This window comes from Penicillium paradoxum (assembly GCF_028828445.1).
Source record: "Penicillium paradoxum strain IBT 22861 chromosome Unknown utg000004l_segment0_segment0, whole genome shotgun sequence".
Lineage (NCBI taxonomy): Eukaryota > Fungi > Ascomycota > Eurotiomycetes > Eurotiales > Aspergillaceae > Penicillium > Penicillium paradoxum.
This window is the reverse complement of record NW_026643182.1, coordinates 2,776,942-2,802,547: the sequence shown is the minus strand read 5'-3', so window position 1 is coordinate 2,802,547 and position 25,606 is coordinate 2,776,942. Positions and strand designations below refer to the sequence as shown.

The 25,606-nt window shown below is 50.6% G+C and overlaps 10 protein-coding genes across 10 annotated transcripts; 2 read left to right on the top strand and 8 right to left on the bottom strand.

Moving 5' to 3' along the window:
* Positions 1-42: 42 nt before the first annotated feature.
* Positions 43-875, bottom strand: N7457_004757 (uncharacterized protein; the record flags this gene model as incomplete). The annotated part of the gene is made up of 2 exons (XM_057175802.1): positions 43-135; positions 282-875. 2 exons carry the CDS (start codon positions 873-875, stop codon positions 43-45), a joined length of 687 nt encoding a protein of 228 aa, XP_057032849.1.
* Positions 876-878: 3 nt separating this feature from the next.
* N7457_004756 (Zn(II)2Cys6 transcription factor domain-containing protein) lies at positions 879-1,505 on the bottom strand (the record flags this gene model as incomplete). The annotated part of the gene is made up of 4 exons (XM_057175801.1): positions 879-1,111; positions 1,162-1,312; positions 1,365-1,410; positions 1,459-1,505. The coding sequence occupies 4 exons, from the start codon at positions 1,503-1,505 to the stop codon at positions 879-881; spliced, it is 477 nt and encodes a 158-aa protein (XP_057032848.1).
* A 542-nt stretch (positions 1,506-2,047) lies between these two features.
* N7457_004755 (tetratricopeptide repeat protein) lies at positions 2,048-3,739 on the bottom strand (the record flags this gene model as incomplete). The annotated part of the gene is made up of 1 exon (XM_057175800.1): positions 2,048-3,739. The coding sequence occupies one exon, from the start codon at positions 3,737-3,739 to the stop codon at positions 2,048-2,050; it is 1,692 nt and encodes a 563-aa protein (XP_057032847.1).
* A 4,358-nt stretch (positions 3,740-8,097) lies between these two features.
* N7457_004754 (WD repeat protein) lies at positions 8,098-11,694 on the bottom strand (the record flags this gene model as incomplete). The annotated part of the gene is made up of 8 exons (XM_057175799.1): positions 8,098-8,352; positions 8,410-8,620; positions 8,690-8,778; positions 8,835-9,793; positions 9,876-10,092; positions 10,146-11,373; positions 11,516-11,594; positions 11,658-11,694. 8 exons carry the CDS (start codon positions 11,692-11,694, stop codon positions 8,098-8,100), a joined length of 3,075 nt encoding a protein of 1,024 aa, XP_057032846.1.
* An 874-nt stretch (positions 11,695-12,568) lies between these two features.
* N7457_004753 (uncharacterized protein) lies at positions 12,569-14,803 on the bottom strand (the record flags this gene model as incomplete). The annotated part of the gene is made up of 3 exons (XM_057175798.1): positions 12,569-14,424; positions 14,485-14,591; positions 14,646-14,803. 3 exons carry the CDS (start codon positions 14,801-14,803, stop codon positions 12,569-12,571), a joined length of 2,121 nt encoding a protein of 706 aa, XP_057032845.1.
* Positions 14,804-16,155: 1,352 nt separating this feature from the next.
* On the top strand, positions 16,156-16,879 carry N7457_004752 (cupin domain-containing protein; the record flags this gene model as incomplete). The annotated part of the gene is made up of 2 exons (XM_057175797.1): positions 16,156-16,683; positions 16,745-16,879. 2 exons carry the CDS (start codon positions 16,156-16,158, stop codon positions 16,877-16,879), a joined length of 663 nt encoding a protein of 220 aa, XP_057032844.1.
* A 116-nt stretch (positions 16,880-16,995) lies between these two features.
* Positions 16,996-18,061, bottom strand: N7457_004751 (putative mitochondrial carrier protein (Pet8); the record flags this gene model as incomplete). The annotated part of the gene is made up of 2 exons (XM_057175796.1): positions 16,996-17,943; positions 18,002-18,061. 2 exons carry the CDS (start codon positions 18,059-18,061, stop codon positions 16,996-16,998), a joined length of 1,008 nt encoding a protein of 335 aa, XP_057032843.1.
* A 609-nt stretch (positions 18,062-18,670) lies between these two features.
* Positions 18,671-21,437, bottom strand: N7457_004750 (uncharacterized protein; the record flags this gene model as incomplete). Its single annotated transcript, XM_057175795.1, has 4 exons — positions 18,671-19,425; positions 19,482-20,817; positions 20,986-21,293; positions 21,407-21,437. The coding sequence occupies 4 exons, from the start codon at positions 21,435-21,437 to the stop codon at positions 18,671-18,673; spliced, it is 2,430 nt and encodes an 809-aa protein (XP_057032842.1).
* A 1,393-nt stretch (positions 21,438-22,830) lies between these two features.
* N7457_004749 (mitochondrial 54S ribosomal protein uL11m) lies at positions 22,831-23,343 on the bottom strand (the record flags this gene model as incomplete). Its single annotated transcript, XM_057175794.1, has 2 exons — positions 22,831-23,163; positions 23,215-23,343. The coding sequence occupies 2 exons, from the start codon at positions 23,341-23,343 to the stop codon at positions 22,831-22,833; spliced, it is 462 nt and encodes a 153-aa protein (XP_057032841.1).
* Positions 23,344-23,737: 394 nt separating this feature from the next.
* N7457_004748 (survival factor 1 family protein) lies at positions 23,738-25,141 on the top strand (the record flags this gene model as incomplete). The annotated part of the gene is made up of 5 exons (XM_057175793.1): positions 23,738-23,757; positions 23,814-24,029; positions 24,117-24,541; positions 24,610-24,986; positions 25,043-25,141. 5 exons carry the CDS (start codon positions 23,738-23,740, stop codon positions 25,139-25,141), a joined length of 1,137 nt encoding a protein of 378 aa, XP_057032840.1.
* Positions 25,142-25,606: the final 465 nt, after the last annotated feature.

Here is a 25,606-nt window from a genome sequence, read left to right as displayed (position 1 = left end):
TAGGCCATGGCTTTGCACGGTAAGCAGAGTGTCAAACAAAATTCATAGTAGAGCTTGAATATATACCTCCAGATAGACCTCAAATTTGGGATAAGGAGTAGTTATTCGTGGATCATCCCAGTAAACAATTGGTGGCTGAATATCAACCAGTCAGATATAGCAAATGGCACGGTTAGAATGGTCACTTACGGCATGAAGGAAATTTGACGATAGGTAGGCCACCCAAATCTATATAGCACCGGTGAGCACGGTTCTAGCAATAACAAGCATCTTCGACATACTGTCATCCACCAGGCTCGTCTCTGTGCCTCAGAATATTCAGTTGTCGTTGAGTTCAGCGCATGGAGCGAGATATCCATCGCAGTCGTGATAGCCTGGTTCCCACGAGCCCGCATTCTGGATACATTACCACGCTGGCAGTACTCATAAATACTCAAGACGACGAGCGCCAGAATAGGATCAAGCTGAGCAGGAACTTGAGGGTGCAAACTACTTTGCGTACGAAAAGAATCTGTATCTGTAACGTTAATGCGCAATGTAGGGGACAAAGCGTCAACCTCTGTCTCGACAGCAGCCAGTGCTGCCTGGGCAAATAGTTGCGCATACGACCGCCTCAGTGAAAGACTATTTTCGGCCACTGGGACTTGGTCTGCAGCGGTAGGTATGAGAACCAGCATTGCGGACAATGCAAGGCTCAGAGATGATGTTGGCCAATAAGGCATATGGGCCTTTTCTGGTTGAGTACTTTCCCCAGGAGGTCGGATCACTGTGGGCTGATCTTTATGCTGTTGACTCACTGGCGGTGGCAACAAAGGTAAATATGGATGTACATAGATATAGTACGCATTGGCACTGCACTTCCAGTCAGTTGTCATTTCTTAATCGTGTGGCTTTTGAACAGACATTTCCGCTTCGGACTGATACGCGCGTACTTGGGACGATCCGGCGCGAGCTAAAGGAACAGATCCAGAAGCACTATCAGCATGTGGTGTGAGCTGACCCCAGATCTGGTTGGCTCCATCCGCTATAGATAGAGAATCCGGGGACAGATCGAGGTTGTGGATCCCGGCGAATGGTGAAACTAGGCCGATCATGTTATCAAGGAATGGTTCTGGTCGATAATTAGACTTTGAGATAACCTAATAGTGAGAAAGAGCTTACCGAATTCATCATCGACATTTGATATTGAGGACGACGGCAGCAGTGAATTGCCTGGCGCAGTTCGACGTTGGGCCTCTTCATACCGTGCTCCCCTGCGAGGACCACCGCGGCGACTGGGTTGATACTTGCATTCTCTACTTCTACTCGAGCACTAATAAATAAGTCAAACAAGCTGTTTTCCATACTCGTGGCGTTGAACATACACTGCCACAGGGATTTTGGCCGTCACAACGTGTTTTCGATGTTCGACTGCAAAATGTGAGCGTAGGAATGAGTAACCGACAATATGCAACACACCATGCCAGACAAGCAGCTTTTGCCGGTGGTTTTGCAATCCGAGGCATTCTGTGCACTTGATGGAATGCTGTCGGCAAATGATTCCTGTTGCCGATGTATGGAGGTCACCCCGCACGTGATATCGATACCCTCATCGGCAGTTGCGCTAGCGTGCAGTGGGATGATGAAGCTTAATTCAGTTGCGACTTCATCTTGCTTGGCGAGAGCTTTGTGCGGTTGTTGCTCATACAATCCATCTCAGTCTGAGGAATCCAAGCACACGAAGTTCTTCCATTCGGCCTTTGATTTTTCGATCAAACGCCGAGTCAACTCGTCATTGCGTTCGCCTTATAAGACTGCCGGAGGTGATTGTTTAGCTTATTGTTGCGATTACAGAGAATCTACTTAAGCTAGAGGGGTATTTTGGAAGTCCTTACAAAATCCAATTTTTTTTTTTTTTACATTAACAATAAATTGGCTATCATGATCCGCGGCGCTAGATGAGAACAAAAAAAGACCAAATGACTGTATTGCAAGACACCAAAAACAACATGAAGATCCCATAAAAGTGCCACTCTAAGTTAAAAACAATTTACATCCAAGATCAATTTTATTTGCAGCAACCCTTGCCAATCTTCGGGGCGTGCGAGGTATCAAGACGACAGAAACAAGAAGATGTCACAGGGACATCAGCCACGGCCATCGCGATGGTCAATTGTGGCTCAATAACACGGGCCTCATCATTTCGGCCAAGACGTACCAGACATTCATGGTAGCCCTGCAAAGCCCACACATTATTCGGGTGCTGACGGGCACGGATGAGAGTTCCATCAAGACCCAAGTCAGCACGGTAAACAGCGGCCGCATCCTCGACATGATTCTGTTCTAGCAAAAGAGCAGCGTATGCATGGCGGGTAGGCTGCATCCAGCTCCAGGGCTCACTGTACCCTAACCCATCGTCCAATTCAATTGAACGACGTAGATGCTCGAAAGCCTCTGTGTAATTCCCACGCCGGTATTCGATCTCCCCGTCCAGCATCTCCGATGCCACGCCGAGGATATCAATGCACTTGTTGGGCCAGTCCAAGCGCGTGTCTGGTACCCGGTCCCGAGCTGCTCTGTAGAGTTCACGCTGGCGCTCTGCATCGACCACGTTCCCCGTGGCTGCATATGCTACACCCTTGGCATAGTGAAGTGTCGCTATCGTCATACAGTACAGCTCTGATTCTGAGGGAATCGCAATCTCGATAAGTTCATCCCACATGCCGAATCGTACCATGATATGCGCGCGCACAGACATGAAGACTTCGATGTAATCACCCAGGACCGCGAGCAATTTCTTTGGTAAAGTAGCTTCCATGCGATCCACGGCTTCCATCGCGGCCTTTTTCTGGCCTGCGAACATGGCCGCATAGATGAGTGAGTGATATGTGTGCATACGGTAAACAGAGTAGAAGTTGTATGGGCCTTCCAGCGCCAGGTACTTCTCGTCTGCAATGGCAGCATGCTGGTTTGCGCGGACTGCACTTCGATAGTCTCCGACCAAGACATCCAGATGGGACGGCATATGGTGGATATGCCCCGCATCTGGAACAAGATCCCGGAGGTGATCTGCTGCTCGCAGGCCGAGTTCTGGGAAAGGAGACATTTCGATAAGATGAATGTAGATGTGCAGGAGACCAGGGTGCTTCGAAGAATCTTTATGCTCGAGAGCTGTCTCAAGCACCTTCTTTGCCTCCATGGTGCGGGCTCCTGATCTTGGTTTTCCGGTTGCCTGGTCCCACAGCTTCCAGGGGGTGAGGCTGATCAGGGAATCAGCGTAGAGAGCGACCACATCCAAATCATCGCTAAACTTCTCGTATGCTTCTTTCATTGCATCGGCATATGCAATATTTTGTGCATCATATTGTTCCATACTACCGGGTTTATCACTCTGATAGCGAGCGGAAATTGCCTTGGTCAGGGCCTGTTCCACAGGCGTTCCTTTTGAGGACAGGAACCGGGCCTTCTTTGCAGCCAGATATGTGTTCCCCACGACGGATGGCAACTCATCGCCTAGAAAATCCCAGGGTTGATTATAGTTGGGACCGAGAGCATAGGCCAAGCCCCAGTAGGCCATGGCACAACAGGCATCATGGTGCAGTGCCTGCTTGAAGCATATGACAGATTCCTTATGGTTGAAGGCATATGCCCACACCAGACCACGATTAAACCATGTTTGTGCCTCGGGACTGCGGGTGGTAATCTTCTTCCCGTATGAGCCCAGATTGTATCGATAATCTGGTTTGGGTGATGCTGTCATCTTGAAGATCTGTGGTCTGATGTCCCCGGGGAGGTGAAGAAGAAGAGTTCGGGTTTCGGCGGGGTTATTCCCGCCACTACTTGTACCCAACGGAGTCGGACTTTCACGACTCCATATAATCGTCTGGGATTTTACTTGGACTCTTTGTGTACTATTGTTTAAATGACTCGAGCACGGTCAGCTTCTTATTGGATCTTGGCGCACCCGCGGTCGATAGACTATGCAGAAACATTCGATTTGATAGCCTTTTGTCCACGATTTTGGGTCATTTAATTATCCCCAGTCTTCCCTGTCGCAAATGACCCCATACAATCCATTTGAAAGCAAGGAAAAGTACCAATCGAACCGGGGTGTGCAGTGATGGCCGCATCTCAGCCTCAAAAGCAGCCTCTAGCGACTCCTATTTTCCCCGCTGATCAGCCCACACTTTTCACTCGTTTTTTTCTCCATCACATGCTGTCCCCCAATCGGGAAATTCCGCCCCAAAATTCGCGATCCCAGGGCCTATGAGAGGATTGCAGCAGCTTCATTGCTATTGTAGAGTTTCGCATTCGTGATCGGCTTCTCGCAGCGGCTTGCATCAACACGAGGGTGTGCTGGCAATGGCATTTTGTAGGCCAAAGACTCGACATCGGAGGTCAATCAAGAGCCTGGATCAACGGTCAAACATCATAGGCGGCTGGAATAGTGATCATAAATATGTAGTAGAATCTGGGCTGACTTGGCGTAGCAATCAACATGGGATTCCGTATAGCATCTTGAACGGAAGAATCGACTTGGACCTATCACCTGGGTATGCTCCGAAGTCAGCAGTTCTATATGTTGTAGGCAATCGGAAACACCCAGTTTGCTCATCTCAGGGGCTGAGAAGTCGATAGAGCAAGAGAAAAGAACGATCTATTGCGATTCGCAGCGCAGACGGCTTTGACATTCTACCCCAAGAGGGCTGTCCCAGGAGGGTGATGAGAAAGCCAAAATGCCCAGAATCAGGAGCTAGTGATCGGATCACCAAGTTCCCCCTCTTCGGCGATTAGGAGCTTTTAAACCAGCCGATACGGGCTAAAGCCATGAGATGCACAGAGGAAGAAGATAAAAGACCGAATGGATGGGAAAAGCAAGTCAGCTGACTACATGGCTTTAGCCTTTGGTTTCATCAGACAAAAGCCTTCCAATAGCGCTGCAATGATTTTTAATGACACTATAGCCAATGAGAGTAAATATGGATACAGTGGATCACATTCGGCGCAATAGAACAACAAATAAATAAGCGTGATGAAGTCTGCATTGAGCGTATTCCCCGATTTTCCTATTTGGGAAGTAGATCATTCCGCGACGGTCATGTTCTATCGCGTACGTGTTTTTGACTCAGGTGTCCCCACGTACACGTACGGGATAACTTCAAACGTTGTTTACGATCTTTGCGTATCTTTTCCCTTGACACTTCTCCATTCACCTCTTCCTCTAGTCTCAGTTTATCATCGTGCATTCCTCTTGCTGAACCGCCACCTTAATCCTCAATCACCGGCACCATGATGTTCATAGCAGCCGCTATGAGTTTGATCCAGCGCTTTGGCGACTACCTGAGAGACTCACTCGCTGCAATTCCTTTTAACAGCACTTCCATGTTTCTTTTTCTATATTTGGCCTGGACTCCGATATTCACATACTGGGTGCTCTATCGCACACCCTTGTTCCGCCATGAATCCACCGTTCTACTGTTTCGATGCGGCGCATGCCGCAGCCTCAATGTCGGCAGGACCTCCAGCGCTGTGGTAGTTCCGACTCGGGCTCCGAGATAAAGTAATTCAGACGCCTCACGCCTCATGGGACTAGCACCGGCCGGTCTCCAGCGACTGAGATAGGAGGAACGGGAGTTCGTTGATAATTGATTTTCTGTCAGCCCTAGGCAAGCGTTACCGGTGAATAGGAGATCTTATTGGCTAATGCGTTGTTCTAGTTGGGCTTGTTTTTCGTGTTCACGCAGGCTAAGCTCATTTAAGCATGGTTGGCGTGACGGAAAAGGGAACTGATGTGCGGAGGATCGGCGTCTCTCGCTGCTGGATGGTTCATACTTCTACTTCTTGCTTTGACTGTCTTGAGGCATAATCCTAATAGGTACACACTGAAATGGAGAATGGGAATAGGGAAATTCAGGACAGCGTGTCCTGCTCTAACGAATCAACAAATTTCGCTTCATTACTTGACTCCCATTGTCCCTTCAGCTAGTATCTGTATACCCTCGAGCCGTACGTACATCTAGCCTGCAAGCCATTTTCCGCCTAGTACTGCATCTGAATGCCTCACCCCAGCGCCATCACAAAATTGGACACTCCCACTGATGTTATTTGCCTAATGCTGGCCAAAGAGTCTAATGCAACAAGGATAGATGCCTCCCTGATCGGGGGATACGAGAATACTCAGCACTAAGGAGGTCATTCACTTCGCACCCGCATAGATAGAACCCTATGCGGACCCAATTTGGCGCATGAAGGCTGCCCAAGAGGCATCATCCGCATGGGAACTGCTTCTTCAGCCTAGCCCACCACCTCACTTTCACATCGCTCGAGCACCTGCGCAAGGACCACGAACGAAGACTCGGGCTATAAAGACCCCAAGAAGGAACGCGAGAAAAAGGAACATTCAGACAAAACAGAGACCAACTCAATCCAATATCATCGCATACCAAACCAAGCACTTCATCTCCAAGTTCTTGTCCACCCTCTTCACCAGTCTCATCCTGTGCCTTTCCCAGATAACAGCCGGCGCTGTCCTCCCCAAGTCCGCGACACCATCAACCAACTTCATCATCAGCCACATAGCCTCAGACTAATTCCCCCACCAAAGGGCGACCTCAGCACCTTCGACGTCGACGTCCGCTATGTAGGCTACTCAGTCATCAAAGAATCCTGGCTCACAGGACTCAACCCACACACTGGGAGCAGCGACGAAGAAAAAGCGCGCATGCTGACGGAAGCCGCCTGAATACGACGAGAACGACGCCTGCATGGCGGGTGATGTGGCGCTACTGCTTATGCGCGTTGACGGTAACCGCACGACCAAGGCCCTGTCGCAGAGGTCCAATTTCTCGACTAGCACGGCGCATGCTGTGGTGTGGGGTGTGTGTGCGTCTTTTTTCTCTTTTATATCTGGCACGACTTGTCAGTTTGATCAGCAGATCGGGGAGGCGCCTTGGGGTCATTGTGAGGAGTACGGGGGGTCGAATTGCTGTATTAGTTAGTCGACTTATACTGTGTGTGATGGGCTATTTTCGACTACTTGGACGGCTTTTAATGAGGAGGTTAAGGTTAAGGGGAAGAAGAAGGCTTCTTGTGAGGGGTATGGGAGTGGTGACCAGGGTGGTGATGTTTGTTTTGGCAATCGGGCTTCTGGATGTACTTAGATGCCCAGGTGCATTGGTCTGGACGGGGTAGTCGGAGTCTGCAGGGAGGGAGATGGCGTTGAGACTAACTGGTTGGTTAGCTTTGGTTTCGTTTTGAAGGTCAGAAGAGAGAGGGTGCGTGTATAAAGCAAAGGGCGATGTTCCTTACTCCATGCTTGCGGTCATGACCTCCGGATGATCTATGCATAGTTGTAGATATTCCCTACAGCCGTCATATGGAATGAAATTACGCTTTGCTAGGAATTCCCAGAATGCTTATATGCGAGAGAAATGCATCATTCAAACACATTGAACACTTGAGTAGTATTGGAATCACTTGCAACTACAAGAACAATGGAACTCTGGTTAGTAGCTCACGAGTCTTTTAAGCCACTCATCCGATTCATCTCCTCGTCAGCCTGCGAATTGCCGAGGATTCCTCATAATCGATACGTTATGCGGGGCCTAAATGTACACTCAAACCAGGCAGGGCAGCTACAAGTAGTTAGTGAGACCGCAAGCAAAGGCCAATTACAGAGCAGTTCAGCCCCATCTGCTCTTTATTGTCGGCATTCTTTTGGAACTAATGTGAACGTCGATTGGACGGTGCAATCTCATAATGTGTGGTTCGACCTCAGCGGGACCAATAGTCGTCTCGAAAGATCCGGGTATTCGATTCTTCACCAGGGCGTCCGTCAAAAATCAATGGATATTACATGGACTGCAAGCTGTAAAGCGAAGCAAGAGCAAAGCTCGTGGCAACAGCCAACAAGCCAAACGCGCTCGGAATGAGAAGAAGAGAAATAAAAAGGGGAGATGTAACAAACATCTAGAAGGCAAAATCAAAACCAAATCAAGGATCTCGCCCATATGTACTAGAGATCCATCGCTCGTTGACGTAGGCCGATAGCAAATGTACCGTTCAGGAGAGAATAAAAGAAAAAGAAGACTCAAAGGCTCTGGAGGCTGGCGTTTCTCACTAGGTGATGACGGAGCCTGCGACAGAGCCCGAGTTAGTCATAGAATGGATACTCCCAGGGGGTGCATGTCCATTGCTATCCCCGTTCGAACCATGGGGATCTCCCACAAGGAGATGATTCTCATCAATTCCAAACAAAGATCGAGGAGGGTGGATCTCTTTCTTGCCGTTTGTCTTGTAGTAAAGAACCATGTCTCCTGAGGTGCGCCAAAGATGCGTGCGAATCGTTGCTAGGGTCATATTCGGGGGACAGATCTAGTGCAGAATGATCAGTACGATTGATTTTGTATTCAAAAGGGGAGAAAAGCCCACAATATTATGGCAGTAGAGGTCGAGGTACTCTTCTGGCTGCATAGCGGATTCAGCAGGCTCATCGGGATTCGTAGGATCGATGCGCTCTGCGACGTAAGCGATAATTTTCTTCGCTCGCAACATGCGGTTGGCATTGAGACGAGAGCCGTTGTTGTTATTGTTGTTGCTGTTGGGGTTCAGGGCACCCGGTGGTGCGCCATTAGGAATCGGACTAGACAAAAAATTGAGATTAGTATCATAACCAACGTGCATTTCAAGTGGAAGGGGATAAAACCCATACGGCTCGGGCTTGACCAGTGGTGGCAAGGTATCATCGAAGGGCTTCAAGATAAAGGCGATCTTGACTTGCTCCTTGAAGGGGATTTGATTCTATAAACAACCATCAGTAAGACGAAAAGCAAACCGGAATCGAACAGTAGAATTACCTTCAGAAGAAATTCGCCAAGCCAGTGAGGAATCGACTTCTTGAGCATCTCGATGTCCTCGCCAATGCGCTCCACGTTGCCTCTGTAGAGATCCGAGGCAACAGCAGTATCAATTGTTTCCTCCTGGATGAAGACTGAGGTTCGAGGCGGAATCTCCAGCCGTGGGGTTTCATCTTCAGTACTAGGCAAAAGAGCAGTCTCCAAATCCTGGTCTGGATTTGTAGCCAGGAATTCTTCATAGTCATTGCGTATGCGCTCAATCACGCCACAAAGGTTAGGATCATAAACTTTCTCTTCTTTGATAGAGGATATCTCCGACTCTTCGGCCTTCTCTTCCACGATTTGAGGCTTCGTTTCTGTGGAGTTCCGACCTAGTTTCTTGGGGAAATTCATTTGGAACTTCTTCCCAAATAGTGATGATTTCTTGCGTTCTTCTTTATCGGGCTCTGCAGGAGACAGAGGAAGCCCTGAATTTGAGGCTGCATCTGACGGAGACAGAAGACCCTTGTCGGTGTCCAGTTGTGGGACCGCTGGAGGTCTGTTTGAGAAGTAATCGGTTGACCGATCTGAGAAGGAGGATTGGCCACCATCGAGATGAGAATGTGTTGGCCCGGAGGGGTCAGGCGTCTCCGGCTCAAACATGGGGAATGGAGAGTTGCTCTGCATAGAAGTGCTCAGGTAATTTGATGATGGCGTGCCAACGTTGATTCCAAACCCGATGCTCGGGCTACCAGGGAATTCTGAGCTAGGACGCAAAGTCGACCTTGAGCGAGGATTTGAGATAGGAATACCGACGCTGCGAGGGATATCATCGGGGAGCACCGATGTACTAATCGGATTCAGTCGAGCATGTTCCTCTGCTCTCGCGACGGCAGCTTGGCGGTATTCGTTATCCTGCCGAATCTCATCGTCCACTACCGGAGCGAACAGCCAACGCAAGATCCATTTACCGAGATTGACTGCATATCGTTAGTAAGCCAAAGAACGGTCCTGAAGAATGGAAGCACTGCAAATCAACAGCATTAGAATAAGGACACTCACTTCTTTGATCATCTCTGTGTTGCAGCACATGAGATGGTGGCAGGTCGGTCTCATCGGCATAAACTTCTGCGTCGAAACAGCGGTTGGGCTCGAGAATGACCGATAGCCTACCAGTACGCACATCAATAGCACACCAGTGTGCGATACTATCAGTGGTGTTGACCTCCGACTCAACATCATCCATGTGACGTTTGCCGAATGTTTTGATGGGTATGCACTAGGCTCATGTCAGCCGATCTCTTTAAGTAGGGCGTAATGTAATCCACGTACCTTCAGCAGATCCCACAGCACAACTTCTCCAGCCGAATCCTGAGTAAGTGCACGCATCCGATCATTCAGCATCAAGCACTTGATCAACCCATGTTGGCCTTCAATAGTTTCCTCGGGTAGTGAATGAACAGGGATCGTGAGCCCGATTGCGCCCGGAACTGGCTCCGGCGCACTGATTTTAGAGGCAGGGGCACCCAGGACCGATGTCGCCGATACTTGTAGAACAGCGTGAAACGGAAGCTTTTTGGGTCCCTTGTCTGCAGCACTGGGCGGCGCAGCAGAGTCTATAGTACGGCCAGGGTCGGGCGGCGGCTCAATCCCAGCTGTGGTATCGGCATCTCGCCAGCGGTTGACGCTCGATTTTGGAGTCGCAGTCCAAATGTAGTCTCCCGCCGCCACAACTTTAATAACTCCCTCGTGCTCTTGCAATGCAGCGACACAGATGCCCTGCTCGGGATCTGGCGACCCTCTCATATCAGTCTTTGCCACTAATCCAGATCGGTCACTTGAATAGAAGACAGAGAGATCAGGGTGGTCCGAGTAAAGCGACCACACACTGTCATTGTGCATGGTCAGGGTATTCATGCATCGACCCGCGGTGAGGGACCAGATCTTGATCGTTTGGTCAGACGAGCCCGTCATGATTTTATCACCATTCTGGTTGATCAAGATATCACGGATGTTATCCGTATGGCCCACGAATTTGGTGACCAGCTTTCCAGACCTGGGATCCCATACTCGCACGACATTTTCTGGGCCCCCACTAGCGAGCACTGACGAGACAGCACCCAGCGCGTACACAGATCCTTTATCTGTGGAATCTTCTCCACCCGCATTGATGCTCAATATCTCTCCACCACCATCTAGATCCCAGAGGTAGACCTTTTGATCGAGACCGCCCGATGCGACCCAAGTCGCATGGCTGCCGGGACTTGCCAGAGCCTTCACATAATCGGTGTGCTTTCCGATGCGCTCTGGCACTTCGGTCGACTCGGAATGCGGTCGCCAAAGCCGCACGGTTGTGTCGGATGAAGCGGAGACGAGCGCGGAGTTGTCCTGTGCCAAGACTATGTCGTTGATCCAGTGGCTGTGGGCTTGAACTTGGGTTTTGAAACCGGTTGGACTAGAATTCTGACCCGATTCTGATGTGTCCTTTGATGCGACCGCGGAGGAAAGAGGAAAGCCGAGATCCCACGAACATATGACGCCGTCGCGACCCGCGGAGTATCTAGGAGAGGGCGCGGCACATTAGTCTCCGTGCAGCCCACATGTAGGGGAAGCCTGGCTTTCGCGGAAGATCGCGGTCGCAAACATGGTAGCCGCTTGAAGCGCGATCCTGGATCCCAGCACAGTGAGGGGAGTATACTTACAGGATCGAGTTTTGACGGTCGACAGTCAGGCCGTTGATCCCCAGCCGGTGCCCGCCTGGGGCATCAGGCAGCGGGAGGACTAGCAGAAAGAAGGGATCCTGTCAGTATTCTGAGTAGACCGGTGTCGCCTGATGCGACTTACCATAAGTAACCCTCTGGTGGCTCAGTTTGCGTGCCATACATGCAGCGTTGAAGGGGTGAAGCCAATTGCGGAGATGAGAATGCGGAGCTTATCTGCCCTCGAGGCTGATCGCACGTTCAGATTTGGCGGGGACAGGCGACCTCACATTCGCGATGGAAAATGAAGAGCCCAAAGTAAACAAGGCAAAAAGAAAGAGGAGAAACGTTGAATGTCAAATGAGGGGAAATTCTAAACCAAAAAGTTGGAGGCGCCAGGGGCAGCCAGTCAGCCCACGGCTTTATACTTCCACCTCTCACTGGCAAGCAATTTACGCGCATTAATCTCTGAGCTTAGCACACTATCCCAGCAAGATTCTCCTGGTACTCCGTACTTTCAATCAGATTTCGAGTGCGACGAGCTGTCTGCCTGGTCAGCCTGGATATCTGTCCAATGCCCCGCTGGGGGGTCGCTGAGAATCCTTGTATTCGCGCCCCGTCGCCCCGTCGCCCCTCTCCTTACTTCTTCTTTGACGCTGATTTGTGATAGCAGATCTCTCAGCTTGTCTAACTGCCCAGGTGCGCTCCATGCGCTCCATTAAACCGGAACCGCCGTACCCCCAGGGCTATGACCTCCGCTTATATACCTCGGGGCTCCGAGAGAAACTAGGCGACAAACTATGATGCACACGACCTCTTGCTACTTCATATAAAATCCCGGACAATGGGGAATCCCCTCATATAAGCTAGGTTTCACATTAATAAATCCGATTCAATCTAACAGAACGCAATGTTCCCCACACTCGAAGATTCTAGAGTAAGCTAGATTCAAACATGGCCGTCCAAGGTTCTATTCTATGCGCGAATATTCCCCCAAATGCTCATTCAGTTGTGAGATTGTCCCAGAGTCGGGATGATTCCTTCTCTGCCTCGTTTCTAGTCAAAACAACTCGCCAGTCCCACCAACGGAGTAGTGATTTGGCCCCCGCGAATCGCGTCATAAATAGTGGAAATGGAAGACCCAATCGTCTTGCGCTCACGATTGAGTCCAAACTCCTCCTTCACAGTCGGGTGCTCAGCCAGTCCCGTATGAAAGGGAATCCTGAGCTCGTGTCGAACAAATTGATAGAGCAGTTTCGTCCCTCTGCCCAGATATGCGCCGGTTTGTGGCTCTGCGAAGGCTGCAGTTCGCATCTTCTGGAATAGATGCTCGCACTCGGAAGCGATGCGAGTCTTGATCTCCGATATAGTCGCAATGCCATCCTGGAGATGAGAAGACCTCACACCATACTGCTCGGCAGCATCGACCAAGGAGTGTGTGACATCCTTTGCAAGCAGGTTTGCGCGGACCTGAATGTTTTCTCGCGCAGAGTGTTTCCAGGAACCACGAGCGACTTTCGATAAGTTCTCTAGCAATGGATTGACTTGCTCTTCTGCAAGTCTGTCCCAGATTTCGCGCACAACTTTGCCGATGGTCTCGTCAAGAGCATCTAGGAACCGGATGTTCAAGATTCGGAGATCGAGGGCCTGGCAGACGACGTAGAGATGGGCGGCGCACATGAGAGACAAAACTTCGACTGCTTGCATGGTGTATCTCGAGGATATTAAGGCGAGTGAATTGATCGGCTGATTGTTCATTTCTGCAGATTGGACATGCGACGACACTGGATTTGCCAAGTAGGCAAGCTCCGACATATACGCGGCCATGTTGATGTCGACTCCCTTCATCGTAAATGACAGACTCGGATCATCAGCCGCGAGACTGGGAGGTAGCCCGTTGTTGAGATCGGGGTTGATCAGTTCACTAGAGACACTAAACAGCATTTTGCCCATCATTTGCAAAGCCAGACGTGTCTTCTCGGTTGCCGTTGTAACTGATGCCGCCTGGAAATTGCATCCCGAATACACTTCTCCTGACACTGTATCGATCACAGGGTTATCTTGTGTGGAGTTTAACTCCGTACTCAGCTGTTTGATACTGAGAAGAAGATCTTCAAGACCAGGACCTAGCCACTGCGACGCACCACGTAGCGCATACCGATCTTGGAATAAGCCTGGGCGCGTGCGATCCTTTGTCTCGGACGTCTCTAGAAGAGATGTCCCACGCACAAAGTTTCGTATATTTCGAGCAACCTCTATCTGGCCTCTGTGAGGCCGGATGGAGGCAACAAAATGATGATAATTTTCGGCATTGCCCAATATAGCCTCACAAGACATCCCAACAAGTGCCTGCGTCAGAATAGCCAGCTGGTGGGTCTCATGCACAGCCAGACTTGCCACCGCTGCAGACGCTGCAGCCCCGTTGAGCAAGCCTAGCCCTTCCTTGGGACCCAACATAATCGGTTCGAGGCCTGCGATGTGCAATGCCTCCGGAACAGAAATGACAATTGGAGAGCCGTTATTGTCCTTATCCCAATGCACTTTGATATCGGGATTGCCTTCCAGAATTCCAGCAATGTACGCCAAGGGCATAAGGTCCCCGGAGGCTGAGATCGAGCCTCGCAGTGGAACAATTGGAGTCAACCCAAGACTGAGCAACTTGAGCAGGTTGTCGATAATCTCATAGCGAACGCCAGAATGCCCCCGCATCAGATGATTGCAACGAATGAGAATCGTGGCGCGTACCCATGTGACGGGCATGCTATGAAATCCAATGTCATAGCTGCCCTTCTCAGGCGAGAGATCCGACTCTGCCAGGACGCCCGTTTGGGTAAGTTGCAACAGCGCAGCTTGAAGGCTGTGGAAGTCCAGAGTGCGTGCATCAGCACTTCCGCCAAAGCCGGTGGTTACGCCTATTTAACATTGTATGTCAGCTACACTTCCGGTATTTACCTCTCATAGAGAACACAGACCATAAACCTGGTATCCCTTCTGAAGATACTCCCGAAGCCATCTGACTCCCGAGTTCACACGCCCAGCAATATCAATATCAGGATTGACGGCGGCACGGCCATGGAATCTGAAAGAGGATTATCAGCTTACTACCACTTGGAGGAAGTTGGTCAATATATACCGAGCAACAGCAACAACGCTCGGGATATCCAGGTTCTCGCCATCCAAATGAACTATCTTTCCATTTTGGAGTTCTCGAACCTTGGCCCATGAGCTCCATGCTTGGTCCAGGTAAGGTGAGGTGCTTTCTGACTCAAGAGGTAGCTGGACATTGGCCATTTCTGCTGGGCGATTGTATAAGGGGTTTCTGGCTATAGAAGATGGAGCTGTAGTAGATATGGATCAATACGGTGAGATGGGCAGTCGGTATTTATAACCCATTGACTACTCAAGCAAATCCCCACGAGAATGCAATCTGTTCAAAGACTCATTGTCCAAGGATCAACAAGTACGGTGTACATGTAGTCGGCGACGAGGTCAAGGGCTCCAGGCAATGTAAAAGAGCATGACTTCACGAAAAGAACGTGTCGAATGTCAACGCATAGATACGTTGCACAGATAATGCCAATCCCCCCAATCTATGTTGTATAGACCTCCTACAGAGTCTTTAGGTTGCGTTGCAATTCTGCAGTGTTACTCTTCTGCTGTTCAAAAAGGGCTAGGGCACGTCGACAGGTCATGGCGGCATCTCGTCTACCTCCGACTCCCCTATGTGCATCTGTGCATATGACCCAACATCAGCCTCATAACCTGTATGGTGTATATCACTATCTTCACCATTCTGCTTCCAAATTTGGTATTGATTTGCGCAAGCATACTGCACCCACCTGAATGATGCTGCAGTCGATGTCCTTGAGTATCACATTCTATCATGATTGATAGCTCTCAGTGGGAACCGTCCCACTCAAAAGGCATGATCACGCCAAATGAACCGAACGAACAACATCTGGTGATTATATTTGGAAATTATTTCAATTTCTTTCCGAGGAAAAACACCTTGCATGTCGTATACGAAGCCGTGTGACTCTATCTGCCTCTCTCCCGTGAAAAAGGGACACCTTGCATGGCTATGTAGGGACTTCTTTCAAACTCTGTCATCTGCAGTACAATTCGGCTATGTTACTCGCAGACTAGGACACATCGTGACGACACCGTCTTATCTACTTCCCGCTCACCTACTCCCATGTTCGCAAAGAGCCTCATGCATGATAGAGACACCCCAATTCCGGAGCCCTGCAGACCTCCTATCTGAGATTGACAATGACCATCATCTACAGGGTGAGCTGCATGAGTGCCGTAGTCACTACCAAGTCAAGGGAGTTCCCCCCTCCATGCAGAAAGAATCTGAAGTATACAGCAGGGAACTATGTCCAATTGACCTGTCCAAATCATACTTCCCCACAAGAGAGATATAAAGATATACACAGTACAGTGATATGACAGACAGATTGATAACTTAACCCAGATCTCGCTACTCCGTACAGAAAAGCAGGTAAACATCAAATACCTTTCGTCATGCTTCGTCATAACCTCTTCTCTCCACCTGTCACATTCAATCCATTCACCCGGTTAAGCCATGAAAAGGATAGCATATAGCATACGCACAAACACGAAAACAGAAAGAAAAGAAAATGGACATCTCTCTATCCCAAATCAAACCAATATACCCCCCAAAGCGCCCAACCCCAGAAGCACCCCAAACCCAATCCATCATCAGCGCCCTAAACCTCGACCTGCACCCAGAAGGCGGCTATTTCCGTGAAACAGATCGCCATCCGCACCAAGTGCTGAACCCATTCGTACGTTCAACGTCTGACAGGGACATCGAAACCCGCTCTGCAAGCTCGTCTATCTTATACTTCCTCACGCCTCAGCGCCCGTTAGGAGTCTTCCACCGCAACCAAGGACGGACGGTGCATGTGTGGCAGAGAGGACGGGGACGGTACGTTATCATCCATGCGGACGAGGTGGAGAGTGAGAGTCACGGCCAAGGGCATTGTCCTAGGGCCAAGGCAAGGGTAGAGACGTTTATTGTTGGGCCGGATGTTGGGTCTGGGGAGCGATTGCAGTGGGTTGTTGGAGGGGGTAAGTATAAGTCGTCTTTTTTGTTACCTGATGAACCCGAGGGAGAGGCTTCTTCGGGTCTGTTGATTACTGAGGTACGTTTGGGGTATATATATCCTTGGAGATGGAGAGTATAAATTCATAACGAGTGTTTAGGTTGTTGTCCCAGGCTTCGATCTTGCAGACCATGAATTCCTGCGCAAAGACGAAATGAAGGACCTTCTGACTGCCGACCAGGTCGAGGAATTAAGTTGGATGCTGAAGGAGTACCCAGATCAAGAGAAAGAATGAAATATCATGAAATCCATACGATGATACGTGTACATACATAAACCAATGATTGTCCAAATCTATGTTCTTTTTACCAACCATCTATAATAGCAATAATATACAACACCCCCCAACAATCAAAGCCCCTTCTCAGCCTTCGCCTCCCGACGCCCCTCAAGGGTATTCGAAGCATACTGATAACTTCCAAGGAAGACAGCACCACCGATACCAATCCAAGTCACACGCGGCGTGATACCACGCCAGAAAGCACCAGGCCCCTCGCGCGCAATCCCACGCACAATCTCCTTAACCCGGACAGGGGCATCAGCACCGCCATCTCCACGGCGCGCAAGCATAACACGGGTCTTGATGACGTCCAATGGGGTAGTCAGACCAGCCGCAATGGCACCGGCAACACTACCGAACATGGCGCTCGTTGAGGCCGGGATCTGCGTCTCGGCAATGGATGAGGCGGTCTCAGCCGATTGTAGGTATCGCTTGCCGTAGGCTTCTTTCATGGACTCCCACATCGTGAACTGCAGGACGGTGAAGGGGATCTCGCGGGCGATGGTGATACCTGCGCCGCGGTAGAGTTCGCGGAGGACTTGGCCATAGCCGCGCTTTGCGGGGACGGAGCCGGTTGTGTCAGTTGGGACTGCGGCGTGCCGCAGGGATAGGATGTCCTTTAGGGCGAGCAGACTGGAACCGCCGAAGAGACCGGCTTGGGCGCGCTGCTTGATCACTTCTGTTGGGACGCGGACGGCGCATGCGGCGATCTCGCCGAGCGAGGAGGCGAGGGAGTGTGTGAAGATGATGTGGGCGCGGGATTGGGTGGATTTGTTGCCGGCGGACTGGGAAGGGAGGAGAGAGCGTTTGACGCCATCATAGACTATGAAGAAGGAAGCGGCGGAGGGGGCGGAACCGAAGAGGACGGATGGGAGGCCGGCGTAGATGCCGCGGAAGGTTTGGCGCAGGGAGACTCGGGCTTGGGGTGCTGTGTGGTCGCGTGCTTTTTGGAGTCGGGTTTTGATGGTGTCAAGGGGATAGAGAGAGCAATCGACAGTCAAGCCTGCAATGGCGCCGGACTATACAATCGTAAATCTGTTAGAGTGTTGTTGGGAAACGGGTTGAAGCCATGCGTACAATTAATGATCTCGTCCACAGGGAGGAGACCAACGGCTCGCTATCAGTTTGTTGGGTCATTCTGAAAGGTACAAAGTGATATGTGTAAGATGTCCTCTCACCATAACATGACCAATTGAGGGTAGGGAGCAAGGATGCAATGCGACGTCCAGGAAGCTAAACGGAAGAGCTCCGCAGATGGCAGATTCATTTTGCTCCGCGGTCAGGCCCATCCGATATCGCCGATCGTCGCTACGTCAGGCGCTGGCCAAATTCGAGTTGAAAAATGAATATATAGGACTTGTATTGAAATGTATCTACCCGTGGACTACTTAAGAAATGAAACACTTCCCATACAAGCGCTTTGACAAAAGAATGGCCCGAAAACAAACATCAAGATCCCACACCCTCTCTATCAGTAACAACCCAATGTCCGAGTCAGAGCCAACAGTGTTTCGGTTGCTGGGTGGGAAAGGATCATAGGACTCGAGCGCAATGAGATGCCATGGAAGTTTATTCAAGAAAATCAAACACAGATAGGATGAGGGAATGAGGGAAACCGCCAAAATCATCTACAGTACTCGTAGGGAATCACACAGGGAACGCGAAAGAGAAGGGGGTCGAACGTCCCACCCCAGTCCGAAAAGATGAAGGGGAATTATAGACAGAAAATGATACAAAAAAGGTATATTATTTGGCCTTGACGGCTTTGCTGGCCACGGCAGGGCTTTGGGACGGAGGTTCAAGGACGTGGGTGTGACCGGGGGCGGGGATGATTTCACCAGTTCCATCCTGTTGGCACGCATGGATGCTCTTGATCCACTCGTCCGACAAAACCTCATCGAGTGTTGCTCGCTCCTTCGGGTCGACCTTGAGCATGCGACCAATGATGAATCGACTTTCCCGCGGCAAGATGCGGAGGAGTCGCCATGGGCCCTTGATGACTTCCTGGCGTTGACCAGAATTCTGGGTAGATCCTGCTGGAAGCGGGGGTGCCTCCTTGCTGGTGGTGCGAGTGGTCCTGTCATTGGCGTTGTTGCTCGTTTGGCTGACCTGCTTCTGGGCAGTGTCAGGAGACAGATCGCCGTCTCTCTGCGAGGACTCTGAATGGCCATTCGCATTTCCGTTCTGCTCCGATCCTGACTGGTCGGAAGGTCCGCTCGAGCGAGGAGTGAGCCGCTTATTGTCCTGCCCCTGGCCAGGGAGATCGGGGGTCGACTTGGGCCGACGGCGAGTATCGGACTCAGGAACCGGGGTGCCAGGAGTCGGAGTGGAAACAAACAGCTTGTAGGAGTTGTCGGTCATGCGCGGTTGCTTCCATGGGAATCGGCGCAAGGTCATACAACAGAAGATGATCGCCAGCGACCAAACATCCGTGGGGCGAGGGTCATATTTCTTCTCATCGTAGACCTCGGGAGCGAGATACGGATCCGAGCCAACGATACCTGGTAGATAAATTAGTGACCATTCATTACTGGTAGGAAGCGAGCAAAATGCATACCTGAAGCAGGGACAATATCGTTCTCAAATGGATAGCGGAAGACGACTGCACTTCCAAAGTCAATGAGCTTCATGATGCCCCGATCATTCACCACCACGTTATCAAGCTTCAAATCGCGATGAGCTAGACCCATGCCGTGGATATAGGCCACACCACTCAGGATCTGCTTGAAGGAGCAGGCAACCTCCTCCTTGCTCATTTTGCCTGTCATGACGATGGCAAATAGATCGAAAGGAGCATATTCCATGACCTCGTACCAACGAGCGCCTTCTTGGATGATATCCAAGGTCTCAATGATATTGCCATGATGCAAGGTGGAGCCAATGCAGAACTCAGCAGTCACCTTCTTCGAATACTCCTTCAGACTCTCCCAGTTATGGCGGTCCCGGAATTGTTTCACTGCAAATGTCACACCATCGCTGTTGCGCTTCAACAGACGCACGGAGCCACCAGCACCGGATCCGAGTACTCTGCCCAGCTTTCCATATTTAGAGTTCAAACCGTGATCATCCGCAAAAGGAACATTCTCTGGAGCCATTTGATAGGGGGTGTTCTTTCCAGATGATCGGCTCGATTTCTTGGGCATGGACGTCGGGGACTCGGACCGCTTGTTGCGATGGCCCATCTTGAAAAACCGTTTCAACTCAGACATCGAGCCATGGTGCTGATGGCCATTATGACCCTTTTCACTACCATGGTCTTTCTTGCCACCAAATATGCCCCGCTTATCACTGGATTTGCTCAGGTCACTGGCGCTGGCAGATCGGGGAGCTCCCGGACGGAAAGTGCGTTTGACATCTCGACCACTGAAGATAAACCGGGGATCCAATTGAGAAAGGTTTTTAGGTTGGGGTGGTCGCTTGTGGCGCGCATATGGGTCATTAGGTTCGCCTACAGGGGTCATAGCCCCGGGCGGAGTAAGGGACTCTCTTGGAGTAGGAGGAGGACTTTCTTCCTGCGAGCTAGCATCATTCCCTATAAAGAATTGCGCACGATGCCTCGGTGGCTGGATGACATGGGGATGGCGGTCGGAGCCTTCACTCTGCCTCGAGGGCAGGTGATCCGTGGATGGGGGTCGGGACGATGAGGCGGGTTGAGGCGTACCGTTCTTATCAATCGTTCCGACTGGAGGCGATGCTTCCGGTGTGAAGTTTGTTTGCACATGTGGTCGGGTGGGGGATTTTACAGAAGCATTGTCGCTCCTGCTTTCACGAGAATAGGTTGCAGCCGGGGTAAGAGGGGGCGACTGAACAGCTGAGACAGGAGGCGAGGTTTGTGGAGATGCAAAGGCACCACTGATATGCCCGCTACGGTCACTCGAGTCTCGAGATGCGACCTGAGAGATTCAGCGTTAGTGAGACTGCAAGGGTTCCATGGCCCATGTGGCCCCCGCAAAAAAGCCTAGCGTCGGGTGAAGGGAGATACACGATCAGTCGAAGCGGGGAGCGATTGAAACACATTGGGAGACCAGTCAATGGCAAACTATAAAGAATGGAATACATACCCTGGAAGATGGGAGAGACATGGGGTCAAAAGAGAAGTTTCGCAGGCGTGACTCCTGAAGCTGTGCACCCTGCATACTCATCGCCAGCGACCGTAATTGCTCCTCATCCGTAGCTTGCTTCTGCGCCTCTGATAAAGATTGTGGCACTTGCTCTGGGACGGGAGACAATTCCGATCGAGATGGTTCAATCTCCTCCGTGATGGACGAGAAACGGACTTGAGAAGGATGATCTCTTGACTTGGCATCGGCGTCACCGGGCTCCGAGGCCTGGCCGGATACCTTGGCGGGGTTATGCATGGCTTGGAATCCTGGAGGGACAAATATGCGTCAGACTGTTGGCAAGAATTCACAAAAAGGAAGAAAAGAAAAAAAAAAAAAAAAACGATGCCATCACCAACGGATCAGCATGGCCAAGACATACCTGAGTCCGTAGGGTTGGTCGAATCTGTCATTTCAGACGTCATAGTCTTCGACGCCAGCTCGGAACGTGATGGGACACATGCCCCTCACGATCGAGACTGTAGAGAGAATGCTAAATAGTGAACTGAAGATAAGTTCAGTGTCACCAGGATTGGTGTCCGGCCAAATACTAGAAGGGTTAAGTGGGAGGCGAATCTCTCTAAGTTTTCTTTTCCGAATGCGATCAAAGGCGCTCGACCGCGTCTAGCCAAAGGAGGAAAGCGGGAATACCGGGTGCTTTAGAAGAAGTGAAGTGAACAAAAAACTCCCCCCGTTGCAATGAGGGAAAAGTCAAGAAGATAAGAGTCAGAAAGCTAAGAAGAGGGGAGAGAGATAGAGTCTGGGGCCTCAGGCAAACTTAGGATTTGGGGGGAAGAGAGTGGGGGTTGAAAGTATTTCTCCTCCGGCTTTCATGTTTCTATTTCTCACTCGTTTCTTGTTTACATCTTTTCTTTATTCCTACGAAATAAACCCAGAAACCCCCGAACTATTCCAAGGGAATCGGATGACCGCGGAGTTGCCGTTGGAGATGATGTCGTTAACTGTGCCGACTTCCCGGTCCAGGCTTACTTACCTTCTTGGGGAGGACTCCCAGCGCTGCAATTGGGTACATGTATGGAGTACGTTCGCCATCTTTCGTCCGGTCATGCAGCTGTACGCCATTTGAGAAGGTCTGGAAGTTTGCCTGAACGGGGCTAGTCCACTAGTTCATCTGCCATCTGGTGACTCCACTGAACCTCTCTGGACCGTCTCCATTTCCCCGGGGTCTCCAGACTCCAACCTACTCGCCAAGTGTCAGAAATAGACGTCAAAACCCCATACTTGCCAAGCCCCCGTACAACTTCCTGTCCTACAGGGCTGCCAAGCTCTCCGCTCCGGTTCACCGTGACCTCTGTTTCTTGGTCTCTTGGCTCAAAAGTGAAGACTTCGGGGTGTCGGACCCTTCGGCCGTGACACACGGGCGTGAGATCCGCGGAGACACTAGGGAGTACTTACTGGGTACCTGCGGGATACTTGCGGGATACTTGCGGGATACCTACGAGATACCTACGGGATACCTACTTGTAGACACAGGGATTTACCTCCAAACACCAAACGGTGAGAAATAAGGCGATTTTGACTCGACACTCTTCTCACGTACGCCCCATTCCCATCTTTCGGATATAATAAATTCCATGCAAAAATGTCCCTTGGATGGTTCACAGATATGACATGCAGTCTGGAAATAAAAAAGAATCGGTATCGTACAGAAGGGGGAAAACCCCCCCAAGTTCCCAGAAAAAACGCCCGGTAAAATGTTCCAAGTCAAAACGAGTAGGTCCCCTCGGCGCGTTACTGCCAGTGGCAATCATCCGATAATTATACAAGTCTATGTCTCTTCGCTGTTCAGGGGACAACCTGGATACCAATGGACTTGGCCTGCGACATGACACTCTTGCACAACCCCTCCAGGGACAAGCCTGATAACCGCGTCTCGGTGTGCTTGATCTTGGCGATCTCATAAACGTGCTTCAGAGAGATCTTGCCACAAGTTTCATGGCCGGGGTTCATCGCACCGCGAAGCCGGTTCTTCCGGGGTTCGACGTTGGCGGCGTTGAGCAGAAGGTAGGTGGTGGTCGGAGTGCGGAGGTCGAAAGTGAACGAACGGTCGGGGCGAACAGTCACACGCGCGGGAATCGGGACACCGGTGGTGATGTGAGCTGTGCGGGCGTTGAATTCCTGGAAGATCGTTAGTAGAGAGCTGGCTACCAGGGTAAACAAAAAACCGACCTTGCAGAAGTCCATGGACTTGACACCTTTACTTCCCAGGGCCGGACCGACAGGCGGACTGGGACTGGCCTGGCCAGCTCCAACGATGAGCTTAACAAATTGCTCCTTAGCCAATGCTTTTCCGGCCATGATTGTGGTTGGGATATCGAGTTCAAAGACCAAGGAAAACAGAGAAGATGAATTCAGACGCAGATTTTCAGAAGGCGGATGTGATTGGCCGAGGCGGCAAGCGAGCAAGCTGCGCCCAACGTCATAAGTTACTTTCTTCTCGTCGCTCGTGGGCTGTTCGAGCGTCTTTTTATTTCATCGCTGGCAATTCTGATCTTGGTATTCTGTCTATCTGGATCTACTTGTTCTTCTCATCCTTTGGATCAACTATTTGGTCGCTATTCCTCTCATCCGGAGGGTCCCATTGGCATCCGAACTAGAGTCTCGGGCCCCGCGTGTCGATCTCCCTTCTTCTCACCTCCCTTTTTCATTTTTCCCCTTCTCCAGTTTTGATTAACCCAACTGTATTGAAATCATGAACTGGCTCAAGTCGACGTACGTTCCGATCGACCCTTCCCTGTTGTGGTTACTGACCGATTCCATGCGGGCAGTCTCTCCGCCGTGGTGGGCACCGAGGAGCCTATCTATGGCCCCGAGGCCATCCAGTCTGTTGCGCAACAGACCGAGACAACTCCTTTCACCAATGTAAACAAGGACATTCTGCGCTGGCGCGCATTCTCCTACACCAATGTCGAGACCCAGACTTTCTATATCATGGCCGACAACGGGACCCTGGTTTTCGTTCAGGTCATCTACAGCAACATTGTGTAAGATACTTCGAGTCGAAGCTTCAGGTCTAGAACCTGGAGTCGATATGTACACTGGCTGACTCTAGTTCTTGACGCCGATCACAGCGGAATTCACACTACCGCCCAGTTCAACGTGAAGATTTTCGACGTCAGCGGAAAGGGTGACAACAAGTGGTACTCGGATCCGCTCTCCAACTTCATGTTCGACGAAAACATGCTCTCCTTCGGCGCCGATAACTTGTCCTTGACTCTCAACGAGGAGGCTAACTCCTACACCATCAAGTCCACCGTGAACGAAGGCAGCTTGGTCGACCTCAAGTTCTCCCAGACCGCACCCGGTTTCGTCGTTGGCAAGGACGGAACTTCATACTTCGGAACCGATCCCAAGAACCCTTGGGGCTCCATGCGTCATGCCTTCTGGCCCCGCTGTGCCGTCGAGGGTACCATCACCACCAAGGACCAGACCTACGATCTGGCCGGTCGTGGTGTCTTCATCATGGCTCTGCAGGGCATGAAGCCTCACCACGCTGGTAAGAAGCCCCGCACGAAACTTGACTAGAGAAACACAACATGTTAACAAAGGATCCAAAAATAATAGCTGCCCGCTGGAACTTCATCAACTTCCAGACCCCCACCTACTCCGCCGTCATGATGGAGTACACCACTCCCCCCTCCTACGGCTCCACTAAGGTCAACGTTGGTGGAATTGTCAAGGATGGTGAGGTCATCTATGCCGGTTCAACCAACGCCGTGGCCCACACAGCATCCGGCCAGGACGAGGGCAGTGACTGGCCCGCGCCCACATCGATCAAGTGGGAGTGGAGCGGCAAGACAACCGACAACAAGGAGGTCACAGCCGAAGTGAATGGCGCTCTCGGCCCGCGACTGGATCGCATCGACGTCATGGCTGAGGTGCCAGGCTTCATTAAGAGCATTGCTGGCAGTGTTGCCGGTACCCGGCCATACATCTTCCAGGTAAGCACTCCTCACATGATCAGGTTCCAATCTCATATCTAACTCTTCTTGTGTAGTACTCCCCCCAGCAGAAGCTGTCATTGAAGCTGAAGATCGGTGACGAGGAGATCACCGAGGAGGGAACTATGTTCTCCGAGTCTACCTTCATCTCGTAAAGACCTACCTTGCTCAATTCGCGTACATAAGACCTCACTCTCCCCTTTGGGACCTGATTGTTGGCGTTCATTATTGATGATTTTCGTGATGCTACATTTATGTCTAGAGGAACGGCTTGATTGCTTTTTCACTCGTGCGGACAAGATAATCCACAGACTGTATACATGATACTTAATGCTATTGACTATATTTTGAAAATGCCGGGGGCAAAGAAACTGATTATGTTGAAGAGACTACTCAGATGTCCATTTTCCCCAAAATAATAATACACGTAGAATGCAAAGAGGTGAACGTTACAAGTGATTGTACAAGAATCAGGAATCCCCGCCCTGTCTAGAAAAATGAGGAAATATACAAAGGTGCAAAGTTGGATACACAAGTAAATCAATTTGATACAACAAACAGAAGTCCGCCAGCGGTCTTTCTGTAAGGGGAATCTGTGCACGAACGACAGAACATAAACA